The following is a 15,515-nucleotide window of genomic DNA, read 5'->3' on the forward strand; positions in this document are numbered from 1 at the left end:
TCTTTATCTTTAAAAAACAAATCCTCAGAGACTTTATCAATGTAGTAACCAACACAGTTCACCTAGAAAATCTTCTGTGAATCAAAGTGACCAATGCAGTACCACCTTTTGAAGTCAGATAATTGTAGTGTCAAGAATTGGACGAAGGACGTAAGTCAAGAATTCCAGCTATGAAAAACGTCAACTGTTGAAGCTGGGTAATAGTACACGGGGATTCATAATACTATTTTTTTGTGTGTATGAGAAGACAGGGTCTCACTCTAGCACCCAGGCTGGAATGCAGTGGTGTGATCACAGCACACTGCAGCCCCGAACTCCTGGGTTAAAGTGTTCCTTCTATCTTCAGCCTCCCAATCAGCTGGGACTATATAGATAGATACAATTTTAATTTTTTTTAGAGATGGGGTCTCACTATGTTGCCCAGGCTAGTCATGAACATCTGGCGTCAGCAATCCTCCAGCCTCAGACTCCCAAAGTGCTGGGATTACAGGCATGAGCTATCATGCCTGGCTTATTTTTAAATTTCTATATGTTTGAATTTTCTATAATAAAAAGCTTTTTGAATTATACATGTCATACATAAAACTTTTATGTATTATGGATATATTATATGGGTTATAATTATATAAGATATAAATTATATGTATATCTTAATAATATATACTAGTCATTTGCTACTCCAAATAATGTTGCAGTATAGAACCTTGTGTATGTATTATTTTGATTTTATGAAGGGGTATCTTAGAGTCCTATTTAGAATCACTGGCACATAAGCTGAATGTGTATGTAATTTCATTATATTTATCAAATTTCCCTCCATAGAGGGTTATTAACCATAGAGATTAGTGGGGTATGATTAGGAACTGATGTGAAATGATAAATATATAGTATATATAGATTATATATAATAAAAAGCACTCTGAAAGACAAAAAAAAACAAGTAGACTTGAATAAATGGAAAGATAATCCCATGTTCCTGGATGACTCAACATCATAAAGACATCAATTTTCCCCAATAAAAATTCCAGTATTTTTTTTCCAGAGCTAGATAAGGTGAAAATAAAGTTTACGTAAAAAAAATACACAAATAAGAATATCCCGGAAAATTCACAAAAAGGAGTATTTGGGGAGGGAAGGTAGCCATACCAAATATTAAAACATACTATAATGTCTACATAATTCAAACTGTGTGATACTAATCCAAGAACAATGGAACAGAATATAAATACCAGAAAGAGGTCCAAAAACACAGGAACATTTGATATATGATAAAGGTAGCACCTCTAATCACTGGGTGGAAAAGTTAAAAATTTTTAATGAATGTTGGGATGAGTGGATGGCCATTTGAAAAGAGATTAAATTATATCCATACTTTACACAATATACCAGTATATAATACTAAGGAATCAGAGATCTAATAGTAGTAAAATGAAACCATGTAAGTAATAAAAGAGAAGGTGTAAATTCCTTTGTAACGTGGGAGTGAGCAAAGCCTTTCCAACTATAATCCCAAATCCAGAAGCTTTTAAAGGGAAAAAATTGATAAATTCAAGTGCATACAAAGAAACTGCATGGAAAACCCAAAGACAATTGCCATAATTTAAGTCAAAAGACAAGTGACAAACTGGGAGAAATACTTGTAAATCATATCTCAAAGGGTTTATCTCCCAAATATATAAAGATCTAAAAATTAAGAGGAAAAACACCAAAACCAAAAAGAAAAATGAGCAAAAGATATGAATAGGAACTTCACAGAAAGGGAAATTCGCCCTTAAACATAAAAAAAAGTCTGACTTTATTCATCAGAGGATAAATTAAAACTACCCTTAGATACCACTGCCTCATCTATCAGATCCTTAAGTTTGACAACACTATCTTTTTTTTTGAACCAGGATCTTGCTATGCTGCCTAGGCTGGCCTCAAACTCCTGGGCTCAAGAGATCCTCCCTGCCAATCTCCTGAATAGCTGGAATTACGGAGGCGCATCACACCCTTGATAAACCTGTTGAGGAACAAGTACTCTCACATCCTGCTAATCTCTATGGTTACAACCTCTATGGAAGGAAATTTGGTAAATATAACAAAATTACACATGCATTCACCTTATGTGCCAGTGATTCTACTATTAGGAATTTACTCTAAGATGCACTTTCATAAAATCAAAATAACACATACACAAGGTTCCATACTGCGACATTATCTGGAATAGCAAATGAACAGAGAAAAATTCAAGGGTCCATCAACAGAGGACTGGGGTCAGGGTACAGTGGCTCACACCTGTCATCCTAGCACTTTGGGAGGACAAGATGGGAGGATTGCTTGAGGCCAGGAGTCCAAGACTAGCCTGAGCAAGTGAAAGACTCCATCTCCGCAAAAGATAGAAAAATCAGCCAGGCGTGGTAATGCACACCTGTAGAGGCCCTGCTATTCAGGAGGCTAAGGCAGGAGGATTGCTTGAGTTCAGGAGTTTGAGGCTGCAGTGAGCTATGATGATGCCAACTGCACTTTAACCAGGGCAACAGAACAAGACCCTGTCTCAAAACAAACAAACAAACAAAAAAAACAACTGATTGAAAAGTCTATGATTCATCCAAACAACACAGTACTAAGTACCCATTAAAAAAGAATGAGGATGGCCAGACATGGAGGCTCATGGCTGTAATCCTAGCACTCTGTGAGGCTGAGGAGGGAGGACTGCTTGAGGTCAAGAGTTCAAGACTTCCAGACCAGCCAGAGCAAGAGCAAGACCTCCGAAAGAAAAACTGAAAAATGAGCTGGGCAGCTACTTGGGCGGCTGAGGTAAGAGGATTGTTTGAGGTTGCAGTGAGCTATGATGATGCCACTGTAATCTAGCTAGGGTGACAGAGCCAAAAAAAAAAAAAAAAAGAGGAATTCTGTATGTACTGATGTGCAATGACCTTCAGGCTGCATTAAGTTAAAAAAGCAAAGTACAGAACAGTACATACAGTATGCTGATTTTTATTTTAAAATGGGGTTAAAAACATATGGGAGTTTTTTATATCTTCACAAAAAGAAAACTGGAAAGATAAAATAGAAACGAATAATAATTGTTACTTATGGGGATGAGGGGTAAGGAGATACAGATGAAAACAAGGCTTCTGAGTATACATTTCTACATAATTTGACTTTTGTACCATATAAGTATTTTCATATCCAAAAAATAAATAAAAAAGAAAATACTCCAAACCCCTAAATTGAAAATAAATGTAAACAAATGAACCTAACTATATGAACCTAACTAAATGAACCTAACTAATGTCAAATGGTAACAGAATCAAAATGAAAAACAATTATTCCAAGTAACTATTTTTTCTTGTTTTTCCACAACTTGTCTGTGTACCAGGTAACTTTTAAATAGTACCTTTTTTATTTTTAGAGACAGGGTCTTGCTCTGTTACCATGTTGGTGTATAGTGACCCAATTATAGTTCACTGTAACTTCAAACTCCTGGGCTCAAGCAGTCTTCCAGTCTCAGCCTCCTGGGTAGCTGGGACTACAGCAGTGCACCACCACACCCGGCTAATTTTTAAAAATTTTTTGTAGAGATGGGATTTTGTTATATTGCCCAGACTGGTCTTGAACTCCTGTCCTCAAGCAATCCTCCCGCCTCCACCTTTCGAAGTGCTGAGATTACAGGCATGAGCCACTGGGCCTGACCAAATAATACCATTTTACAATCTTACTGGAACACATAAAAGGACAGAAAGGAGGTCCATAAAATCTTTTTTTTTTTTTGAGACAGAGTCTCACTCTGTTGCCCCGGCTAGAGTGAGTGCCGTGGCATCTGCCTAGCTCACAGCAACCTCAAACTCCTGGGCTTAAGCGATCCTACTGCCTCAGCCTCCCGAGTAGCTGGGACTACAGGCATGCGCCACCATGCCCGGCTTTTTTTTCTATATACATATTTTTAGTTGGCCAGATAATTTCTTTCTATTTTTAGTAGAGACGGGGTCTCGCTCTTGCTCAGGCTGGTCTTGAACTCCTGACCTCGAGCAATCCACCTGCCTTGGCCTCCCAGAGTGCTAGTATTACAGGCGTGAGCCACCATGCGTGGCCTCCATAAAATCTTAAACTTACTCAATTGCTTTATTATTAATTACAATACTGATATTTTTGAATTGTTTGATGAAGATAAAGGAAACAAATGAAATATATTACTTATATAAGAATGTAAATAAAAGAAGAAAACCCTTTAAAATGTTAAATTCCTGTTGAAAACGTGAATGAACTTAACTAATTCAGGCAAGGATCATCAACTGATAATAAAATCATTGGTTAAGAAGTTGTAAAGAAACAGGATATTTGGAAATTACCCAAGTGTCATCTCAAAGGTTACTTGCTAAATGCAAAGAGAAAACCCTACTGGTATAAAGGAGAGATCCAACGGTCATCATCTTAACCAAGTGATCACACTTCCCATCACAAATAGTGGAACAACCTGATATTTATGCGCCTCCTGGTTTAGCAGCGGTACAGAAAGCATTTGGGATATTTTTACGTTGAGAGGGATAGGTCTGTGCCATACATATGCACACAGCAAATGAAAAGAAGAGGCTCAGGTTTCTCGTTATGATTATACTTTTTACTTGTATGACCTTGGCCACATCACTTAGTCTTTCAGACATCAGATTCTTCATTTATAAAATAATTTTATAAAAGATTTTAAGTCCCCTACAGTTTCTTTGGCAATAGAAATTCTGTAATTCTACAGTTCTAAGAATGCTTAGTTGGTCTTTTGTTCACCTTATGTCACTGTTGGAAAATCTTGTCATTAGACCATTTTCTTCCCCTTTCAGTAAATGGCATAAGAATATTTAAATCCAAGAAAGCAATATTTCTCTCCCTACTAATTTTAAAAGTTTCTTCTTTAATATGATGCCATCTTAATATAACAATCCCACAGATGGGAAGGCTTCCAGGCTAAAAAGGAGTTACTGAGTCACCAGATAATTTTAGTGAAAAGAATCAATTTTTAAACATGTATCTTAACATATTTACGTAATTGTTTTTGCATACTGGCAGCAAAAAACGGAAATGCTGTATGTTGTATATTTTAAAGACTGCTCTGTAGTATTGTTTCCTTTTCAGTCTAATGAGAACTGAAAAGGGTAAAAATTTTGACTCATGCTTAATCTCAGTAAATCCTAAAAGTATTCTTACAGAAAAAAAAAGACAAAAGTATCATGTTTCTACAGAAAGAGCCCTGGCTCAGACTTTTAGAAGGCTTAAATATATATCTTGTTCACACAATATCCCATAGTATCTATTAAACATCTTTAGATCTAAGTTTCCTCATCTATAAAATGAAAATACTATTTATCCTCATTGGATAACTGTGAAAATTACATAAGATGAAAAAAAAATGAAGTAGTTAGCAGAGTGATGGTCACGGTAGGACCTCATGGAGTGGTAGCTATCATTACTTTTTAATGCCATAAATATAAAAGAGGAAATAAACCAACCTAGTTTATTAAGTTAACAAGGGATGAGATTAACAGTTTCTAAGTGCTCTAAGACAGCACAAAGTTGTTCAAATTATGTCCTCTCTACCTCTCCTTTCCCTCTCCCTACTCCACACCCAAACAGACAAAAAGACTTACCCAAATAAGGAGAAAAACAAAAAACTATCATGAGGAATTTCCTGCCCTCCTCCTAGGTTCCACATACACATTTTGCTTTTTTGCAAAGAAAATCTTGAGAATTAAGCTTAAGTTTAGTTTGTAACCTTAATAGATGACTCTAAAGTAGTATACTGGGCTCTGTCTCAGTTATGTTCATGGCTAGTTTACCCTATCAAGCTATTTCTAGTTTAACTAAAAAAGTAAGTAAAAACTGCTAGAATTACACATTATATTCGATTATTTTAAAATGTTACATTGTATTAAAATTAAATAATCTCCATAAAAAGGCATGTTATTTTATACTTAATCACAAAAGTAATATTCTTGTAAACTCACATCATCTTTGAACCCAAGGTTGTCTAACATTAGACCTCAAAGGAAATGCAAGATCAGGGGAATCTTATTTATGTTCACTACAATAACATTAAAGAGACAGAACTCAAAGAGAATTTTTTTACATACAAATTTTTACTGTAAAATATTATACAATTAATTTCTATTTACCATCTTGTGCTTTGGAAACTTTTAAGGATCATTTCTTCTCACTCCCTAAACTTTCAAAGTGACGTCTGCAAATTGGTTTAATTTCTGAAGCATTCTTCCCCTGGGACTGATCCTCCATCTAAATAATCAATGCCGTTCTGATTTGACGATTTAGTGATTTTTATTATTCCTGTGTCTCACAGAGGTTCCAGAGTCTATCTCAATAATAATAGCAAAAATGAATGGATAACTTAATATATACGGGAAACTATTCCAAGCGTGCTATATAGTTTTTCATTTAATGTCACAATAACCACTATGATAGAGATTGTACTATTGCTGCCAATTTACAACTGAGTAAACTGAGACTTAGAGAGTTAAAGGAACTTGCTCAAAGTCATACAGCTAGTGACAAGATCCAAGTACTCTGACTCCAAATCCAAGTTCTAGATGATGACTCTGACATATTGAAAAGCTGGGAGAAGAGTGCCAGGGCTCAGGTTTTCTTTCTGTCTCTTAAGACAATACTGGAAAGAAATCTCTATTACCGCTTTGTTAGTTTCCTTTTTCTAAATATACCCAATAGGGCTAACATGGATACACTGGAATCAAAATTTTTGTTGCTATATAAATAAAAATATGGAATATGAAAAAGTATATTCAAGTAACTCCACATACAACATTTTAATTTCATATAATGGAAGCTCAAAGTTGTATGTAAATAAAATCAATTCAACAAATATTCATTGAGAAGTACTATGTTCTAGGTACTTGGAATAAATCGATGAACAAGACAAATTAAGAATCTTACGTAACAGAGGATTATAAAACAGATAACAATATAAAAATATGTACATTACATGATATATCAGAAGGTAAAATCCTGACAAAAAAAATAAAAAATATAATCACTTAGGGGTAAGGGGAATTGGCAGCACCAATACAAGAGCAGGTAAGTTGAAATATTAAATGAGGTAATCAGGGTAAGTTGTTGAGAAGTAAATCTAAGACTTTTTTTTTTTGAGACAAAAGTCTCATTCTGTTGCCTGGGCTAGAGGGCCGTGGTGTCAGCCTAGCTCACAGCAACCTCAAACTCCTGGGCTCAAGCAATCCTCCTGCCTCAGCCTCCCGAGTAGCTGGTACTACAGGCACTTGCCACCACACCTGGCTAGTTTTTTCGATTTTTAGTAGAGATGGGGAAGTCTCGCTCTTGCTCAGGCTGGTCTCGAACTCCTGAGCTCAAGTGACCCTCCTGCCCTGGCCTCCCAGAGTGCTAGGATTACAGGCACGAGCCACCACACCCAGCCCTAAGCAAAGATTTGTAAGTTAGTAAGGAACTGAAGGAGGTGAGTATTAGCAAATGGGATCCAGGGGAAGAGTATTCTAGGCAGAAGGAGCAGTTAATAAAGTCCCTAAGAGTGTGGTTAGAGCAGAGTGAACAATCAAGAGAAAAAGAGTACAAAAGGAATTTATGATTTAACAGGCAGCAGATCAGGTAGGATCTGGTAAGCCACAATGAGCACTCTGGCTTTTATAGAGTAAAATAGGGATAGAGGGTTTTGAGCAGAAACACGATATGATCTGACCTCAGGCTGCTATGTCGAGAAGAAATCATAACAGGGAAAAGACAGAAACAACATGATGAGTGAAGAGACTATTGCAACGAACAAGGTGAAAAACGATGATTCAGATGAGGATTAACATAATCTAGGTGGTGAAACATGATTAGATTTTAGACATATTTTGAAAGCAAACAGGATTTCCTGACAGACTGGATATGGACTGTGAGAAATAAAAGAGTAAAATTTTTGGCCTGAGTAACTGTTAAAAGATGCCCATGAAATGAGATAGTAAAGGCTGGTATGTAGAGCATTTTGGGATGGGATAAGATAATGAGACCTTTTTGGACATGCTTAGTTTGAAATGCCCTGAAAACTAAGTGAAAGAGGGGTAGGTACTTAAGGAAAAAATGCTGCTATATCAAAAATGTTGCTACATCAAAAATGTTGCTGACAGGTCAAGTAAGATGAGGATTCAGATTAGCAATTTATGTCACTGGTGACCTTGATTTCTTCCAAGGAGTTTTGCTATAAAGGAAAGCAAACATGGGAGATACAAGGAACCAAAAAAAGCTAAAAGAATAGAACACAGATTGCAGGTGCTGACTGTCACTGGAAGACAGAGTATGAAGTTTGACTTTGACCAAATTAATTGCCAGATATAAAAAGTAAAAAGAAAACAAATTGGTACTCTTCAGAAGAACATAACAGAATCCAGAGTCTCTACAACATATCACTTAAAATGTTCAACACATAATCCCAAATTACAAGGGAAATAAAGACACAGAACAGTGTGATTCATTATACAGGAGAATTAGCAGTAGAGAATTTCTGAAGTAGCTACACTGTAATTATGCTCAAGGATGTAAAAAAACACCCTCCTCGAAATGAAAGAACAAATAGGAAATCTCAGGAGAAAACAGAAACTATAAAATAGAATCACAAAGACATTCTAGAAACAAACATGCAAAAAAATCCAAATTTTTAAAAAATTCATTGAATGGCTATAATAGCAGATAAAAGATGACAAAAAAGTCAGTGAATGTGAAGATATGTTAATAAAAAATATCCCATCTGAAGAAAACACAGAAAAAAGATTGAAGGGAAAAAAAAAAAAAACCAAAAACAAACAGAGCCTCAGAGATTTATGGGATAATACTGAAAAATCTATAATATGTGTTATTGGAATCCCAGGAAAGAAAAGAGAGATGGGCAGAAAAAAAGCTGAAGAAACAAGAGGTCAAATTTTCCCCAAATTTGGTAGGCGGGGGGACCCATAAATTTAAAAATTCAAGAAGCCCTGCAAATCCCAAGCAGAAAGAAAACCACACCTAGTCATATTATAGTTAAATGTATGAAAACCAAAGATAAAGAAAGAATCTTAAAAGCAGCCAGAGAAAAATGACACATTACATACAGAGGAACAACAGTATAAATGAATGCTGACTTCTCATCAAAAACAATGGAAGCCAGAATAATGTATGAAGATATCTTTAAAGTGCTGAAAGAAAAAAAAAGTCAACCCAGAATTCTATATCCAGTGAAAATATCTTGTTGGAATGAAAGTGAAAAACAGACATTTTCAGATAAAGAAGTCTAAGAGATTATGTCTTTAGCAGACCCACATAAAAGAAATGCTAAAAGAAGTTCTTAATGTATTTAAAAAGCACATGACTGTTTAAAAGATCTGACAGCTTAGAGTAATGATACATCAACCTCAGAAGTGATTTGTCCTCTCTTATACCTCTTTATTTATAGAAAAGTACAGTACCTGCTTTAGTTTCAAAAAGAAATTTTCAGTAGTACTACGTTTGCTGAAGGGCCAGAATAATCTTTCATTAGGTGAGCAAACACGGACTTTTGTCTCTAGGAGAAATCGAACAGGCTCCTGCACTTCTGTTATTACCAAATCAACAGCTGTGGTCATGAACAGCACTTTATCTAGAAAGAGAGAGAGGGAGAAGCAGCAAATAAACAAGACAGAAACATATTTGCTCATATTATTAATATAAAAGTAATTATTTTTATTACAAATTTTCAAGATATCATAAGGTAAACAATCAATAAACATCTAAAATAATCAAATAAATTGCTACTTTCAGCATTGGTTTTTTTCTATTGAAAATTCTTTTCTTACGTGAACTCCTAGAAATGGAATTAGTAAGTGACAATGGTATATACTTCCAAGCTTAAACAATGTATCGTCAGATTGTTTTGCCAAAGTGGCATATGGCTTCTTTATGCCACTCTCACCAATAAGAATTCTCACCTCTTAAACTTGGTTAAACTTGGTTAACAATGGTATCTTATACTTTTGAATCATTTATAACCTTTATCCATTTATCTATAGTGCTATTAATAACAAAAAATGAAGGGGAAAAATGCTCAATAAGAGGCACTCATTAAGCAAATACACATTATATTTTCAGGATGAAATATTATACAGCCATTAAATGTCATATGAAATATCTTTTAAAAACTTGTTTATGCACAGAATATCTGAAAAGCTACACAAGAAACTACTAACAGTGATACCCTTTAGAGAGGGAACCTGGGGACTACAGTAGACTCACTTTTCCTTAAATAACCTTTAGATTTTTAACCATTTGTGTACATGGATGATCTCTTTACAAAAATTAAAACTTAGGAGTTTATAAATAACTAAGTATATAAATAGGAAGAAGCCAAGGGAAAAATGAAGAGGGAAAATAAGTGGGCAAAAATTATAGTTTACAGATCAAATTTAATAATCAACTCAAGAACTATTCAAATTCTTTGGTTTCACCAGAACTAGGTAAACACTGGATATTGTTCAAGCAAGTTGTCCTAAGGTTTGGGTATCTTCTTGAGACTAATGTTTCTGTTAATAAAGTCTGCAATATGCATCACCTTTAGGAGTTTCTTCATTTACGACTTGAAAATGTGGGGATTTTGGATTCCAGCTCCCAGTAATAACATAGGACTTTCCATCTGAACTTTTGCCCATAGATTCCTAAAGAAAAGAGTAAAAATAAACGTTAATGCCAAAGTGAGTGAACAACAGCTAACAACAATCTTGCTTGTTTCCTTTAAAAAACAGGAGTTGCAAAAATATAATAATATGAAAGAGGATCAGATTTTTTTTCTTTTTTTTAAAAGGCAGGAGTGTATGTGAATGACCACAGTTATGACTAAAGATGTGGGCTGGGCACAGTGGCTCAGGATTGGTACGGTGGCTCATGTCTGTCATCCCAACAATTTAGAAGGCCTAGGTGGGAGGATCACTTGAGGTCAGAAGTTTCAGACTAGCCAGGGCAACATGGCAAGACCTTGTCTGTACAAAAAATTAAAAAAAATAAAATAAAAAATTAGCTGGGCATGGTGGTGCCTGTAGTCCTAGCTACTAGGGAGGTTGAGGTGGGACAATCACTTGAGGCCAGGAGTTTGAGGCTGCAGTGAGTTACGATTGTGCCACTGCCTTCCTGGGCAAGAGTCTTGCTCTGTCTCAAAACACAAACAAATGAAAAAAAATCCCCCCAAAAAACAAAAAGAAAAGATGTGTCAATTATATATGCAATTGTTCCTGAAGTAATATGTAAAGTAAGTGCATATAAATCATATCAAATTGTATAAACATTAGGGGAATTCACTACCTAAATTCTCTGTTGATTTTTTCTGTCAAGTGAATAATCACCACATATTTAGTCTTGAAAACAGATTTTCGTATAGTAGCAATAATACTAATACCATCTACTGCTGGTAAAGCACATGACAGTTTGCCAAGAATTCTCTGATAAATTTTCTCTTTGATTCTCACATTAACCTTACTCAATAGTGTGAAGAAGAATTATCATCACTGCATAGTTAAGAAACCGAGGCTTACCCAAGGGTCAGACTTGTAAATAGTAAGTCAAGAATAAGGAAATTCTCTTATCTTTGCATATTGTTTTATACCTTATAAGAACACCTTCATACATATGTTTTAACATTAGATTCAGATGCAATAAAGTGAAACAACCTTTATCGAGGAAACAGTATATAACTTTCCAGCATAGAGAAATCCTTACCAAATCTAACAAGTGCATGTCACTATTTCGTACATCTTTTCCTGGACTAAGGAGAAGACCAAAACACCTGCAAAAAAAAAACTGACATAAATTTGGAAAAAGAGATAACACAAGAAAAGTTTAAAAATAGGCCACTTTAAAAAAAAATTCTTACTAATAGTAAAAAAGGTCACTTACTAGAATTATTAAGAAATTAGTGTTGCCAAAATAATCATCATTATTTGAGATAAGCAAATTCTGCTTGCCTTTTATTACCACATAGATGAAGTTAGCGTACTAACTGAAGACTTATAGGAGCTATTTCGAAGTAAAGAAGCATTGACCTCAACAAACAAAAGAATTTCCTAGGGAACACAATACATTGCAAATACATTTTTTGAATATTGTATGACTACTCCCTTAGATTGATAAAAACCAAAATTTATATTTAAGCTAAGCTGAATAAACATGCTTACCTTTCAATGGCAAGTTCTTTATTAGTTGTTTGTTGCACATAGATGACAATCTTCTTATCAATTCCTTGGCGTAGTTTAAAGCATTGTCTATCCTTATCTTTGGGAACTGCACTGTAGACCAACATGTTTCATTAATTTTGCAAAGTATTGTCTTGTCACATACTAGAACAATTTTTTTAAACAAAGAACTCAAATCTCTGATTCTTTTCTGTGCCTGGTTTTCAAATAACAGAAAAGAAAAAAATCATTATGTGCTTCCTAATGTGAAAATATCAGTAGATATTTGCAGATAAATTGTTAAAGCACTTATAAAAGCTAACAAAACCACTCCTATGCCCCCTAAAATGTGGCTTTAGTTTTCTCCCTTTTGTTGCTGTCAAAATTACACTAGATGTTTTTAAAGTACCTAGCATGGCATCTGGCATACAAAACTCAAAAAACTGTTTTTCTTTCCTTTATATTTGGTAACTGGTTTACACAAATAAATTATTACCATATTTGTTTAAATAAATAATGAAGAAAAAGATACTTAATCACAGATCCTGAGTTTCAAAACAAGATGTCTTTAAAGAATAATAGAAATAAGGAAGATATGGCTAACAATAAGCCATATCACTTCCTTACGCAGTGATAATTTTACTATTAACCTGTGTAATAATTAAAAAATACTAATGATACAGTTAATGAATAAAACTTTAATAAAAAAGTTGAAAGAAAATATTCCTAAAATGCCAGTTTACCAAAATAATCCTCTAGTTTTCCACACACCATTTTCTCCAGATCCTTTGTTCTCAAAGGTAAAAACATCTGCCTCTGGCAATCAGCCATAAATCTAAATTCTATCTTACTTTTGTACAACTTTAAGATAATGGCCATAGAACCATTAGCAGATACTATAAATGGCTAGATGAAAGCTCTGAGTACCTACTCAAACTAAAAAGTAGCTCCGAAGAAGTATGAATTTGAATCCTTTCTGCACTTACAACCAATTGAAGAACATTTTATAACACTTAGATTAGAAAAACAAAGAATCTTAGCAAAGGAGTCTTGAAATGACAAACATGTTCAAAGAAAACTTGCACACCAAACTTTTAAATATTTGTGGCTTACAGAATTTTCACCTATAAGGAGATGGATGAGTCTGAATTTTCAACTGCTAAGAGATACACTGGTCTCTATGCTCTGTGGATGCTGAAGTATAAATAAATATAATTTCATCACCTAGCAATTTAAAACAACAGATATAAAGTTATCTTGAACTTACAGAGCTATATTAACAGGAAGCAGAGTGGAGAGTGTAATGAGTGGGTGTTCATCTTACTGAATGTCAGGGGCCTAGATTATATTTCTGGTCCTGTAACTATGTCACTGAATGGACCTGTGTAGGGAATTTAATATTTAATTCCTACTATATAAATTTAGAAACTGAGGTCCAAGCTTAATTTCCCTGTGTTTACCTATAAAATAAGCACAACATCCACTACCCAATTCATCTCATGGAGGTGCGTGGTAGATTAAATAAAACAAAAAAAAAAAAAAAGGGCTTTGAATGGTATAAATAAAAATGCTCTATCTTCCTAAGGGCTAACTTGAGAAGCAGGTTTCAAATTATAGTATGTAAGAATTATACTTTTTCAGGAATGAGAAGGACATTAATTCTCCCCACTACACTTTGTTGATATTTGTGTTATGGTAAAACCACAATCAATGTGGTGCTATAGTTAACTACATATACAAATATCTCTTGGTTAGTGATAAGTTGTATGGGTATACCATATTTCAACTAGCCTAACATTTAATTTCTACTTTTTAATTTCACTATTATACATAGCATGAAGGAGAACACTCATGTTGATAATTCTTTGAACATCTCAACGATTATTTCTGTAAATAAATTCCCATACATATTATAGAATTACTGCATAAAATGAACTGCATTTGACAAGTTCAAATCTGACAAAGGAATATTTTTCGATCATTTCATCACTGTATTAGGTTAACACAACAGTATTTATTATAAATTACAAATTCAGTAAAACCATGTAGCAAAAAAAGAGCAAAACCTTAACAAATGTGAAAAGCAAATGTGAACACCCAGGAATTTTCTGTAATAGCATCACCTTGCTATGAGGGTAAATAGAACAGGGATGTTTATGATCATTTCACACTGAATATGCCTGATCTAAGAAAGAAGTTATTCTAGCACTTCTCTTTGGAGAGATCTTAATCTTTCCTATTCATAATCAGAACTTACAGACAAGACCTACATAAATATGGTCAATAAAGGAAAAAAAGTTTAAAGAAACTTTTGATTTTTTAAAAAGGAAAATAATTGTTTAAAAGTACACAGGTTATAATTCCCACTTCCCAGGGCAGGAATGCACACTGTAGGAAGAACTAGCTCACAGTGTTGCTTTGAGAACAGAAATGTATCTAATGAGAAAGCAGAGCACAATGACTCATATTTTATACCTCAAATCAAAGTTGAAGCTGTAGTGCACACTAAATTGGCCAGCAGATGGCATGACAAGTCCAAAGTCTGAAGGGAGACCAAGAGTCATCAGTTTTCCTAACAAATGAATGAGTCCTTACGCTTTTTTTAAAATTTAAAAGCAAAATTTTAGAAATCACATTTTTACTCAATTTCACTTTATCCATTTTATGAGGCAGTTATGGAGGAAACAGACTTCTACATGCAACTACTGATTATAATCCCAAGATACAACCATTTTGTAATATGGGTTATATAAGGAAAAAAACCCAGTCATTTTGTAACCATAATTTTAAAGTTATAAAGGATTCGAGAGTCTAGCCACCTCATTTAATAAATAAGGAAACTATTGCTGGATATGAAGAAACTTGGAAAAATTCACATTGTTAAGTATGGCAATAATTAAACTAAATCTAAGTTTTGATTTCTATACTAGGGTTCTTTCCACCAAAGAATTATCATTTTACTAAAAAACCAAAATCAGTTATTTCTAACCCTATATAAAAGGTTAGACTTTAGGCCGGGCGCGCTGGCTCACGCCTATAATCCTAGCACTCTGGGAGGCCGAGGCAGGTGGATTGTTTGAGCTCAGGAGTTCGAGACCAGCCTGAGCAAGTGCGAGACCCTGTCTCTACTAAAAAAATAGAAAGAAATTATATGGACAACTAAAGATACATATAGAAAAAATTAGCCGGGCATGGTGACGCATGCCTGTAGTCCCAGCTACTTGGGAGGCTGAGGCAAGATGATTGCTTAAGCCCAGGAGTTTGAGGTTTCTGTGAGCTAGGCTGATGCCACAGCACTCTAGCCTGGGCAAGAGAGTGAGACTCTGTCTCAAA

The 15,515-nt window shown here is 34.6% G+C and overlaps 1 protein-coding gene across 6 annotated transcripts in view; it reads right to left on the reverse strand.

Moving 5' to 3' along the window:
- The window catches only part of RABGAP1 (RAB GTPase activating protein 1), a 153,508-nt gene that overhangs the window by 85,527 nt on the left and 52,466 nt on the right, over positions 1–15,515 (reverse strand). For 5 of the 6 annotated variants that reach the window (XM_045563820.1, XM_045563818.1, XM_045563821.1 and 2 more), the window contains 4 exons: positions 12,186–12,296; positions 11,731–11,797; positions 10,574–10,676; positions 9,456–9,625 (listed from right to left, as the gene is read on the reverse strand). In XM_045563820.1, the coding sequence (XP_045419776.1) occupies positions 9,456–9,625; positions 10,574–10,676; positions 11,731–11,797; positions 12,186–12,296 (451 nt within the window). Of the gene's footprint in view, positions 1–9,455; positions 9,626–10,573; positions 10,677–11,730; positions 11,798–12,185; positions 12,297–14,657; positions 14,719–15,515 lie in introns of those variants that run through there. The other variant, XM_045563823.1, reaches the window with a different exon arrangement.

The sequence above is a fragment of the Lemur catta genome, chromosome 10, assembly GCF_020740605.2.
Source record: "Lemur catta isolate mLemCat1 chromosome 10, mLemCat1.pri, whole genome shotgun sequence".
Taxonomy (NCBI): domain Eukaryota; kingdom Metazoa; phylum Chordata; class Mammalia; order Primates; family Lemuridae; genus Lemur; species Lemur catta.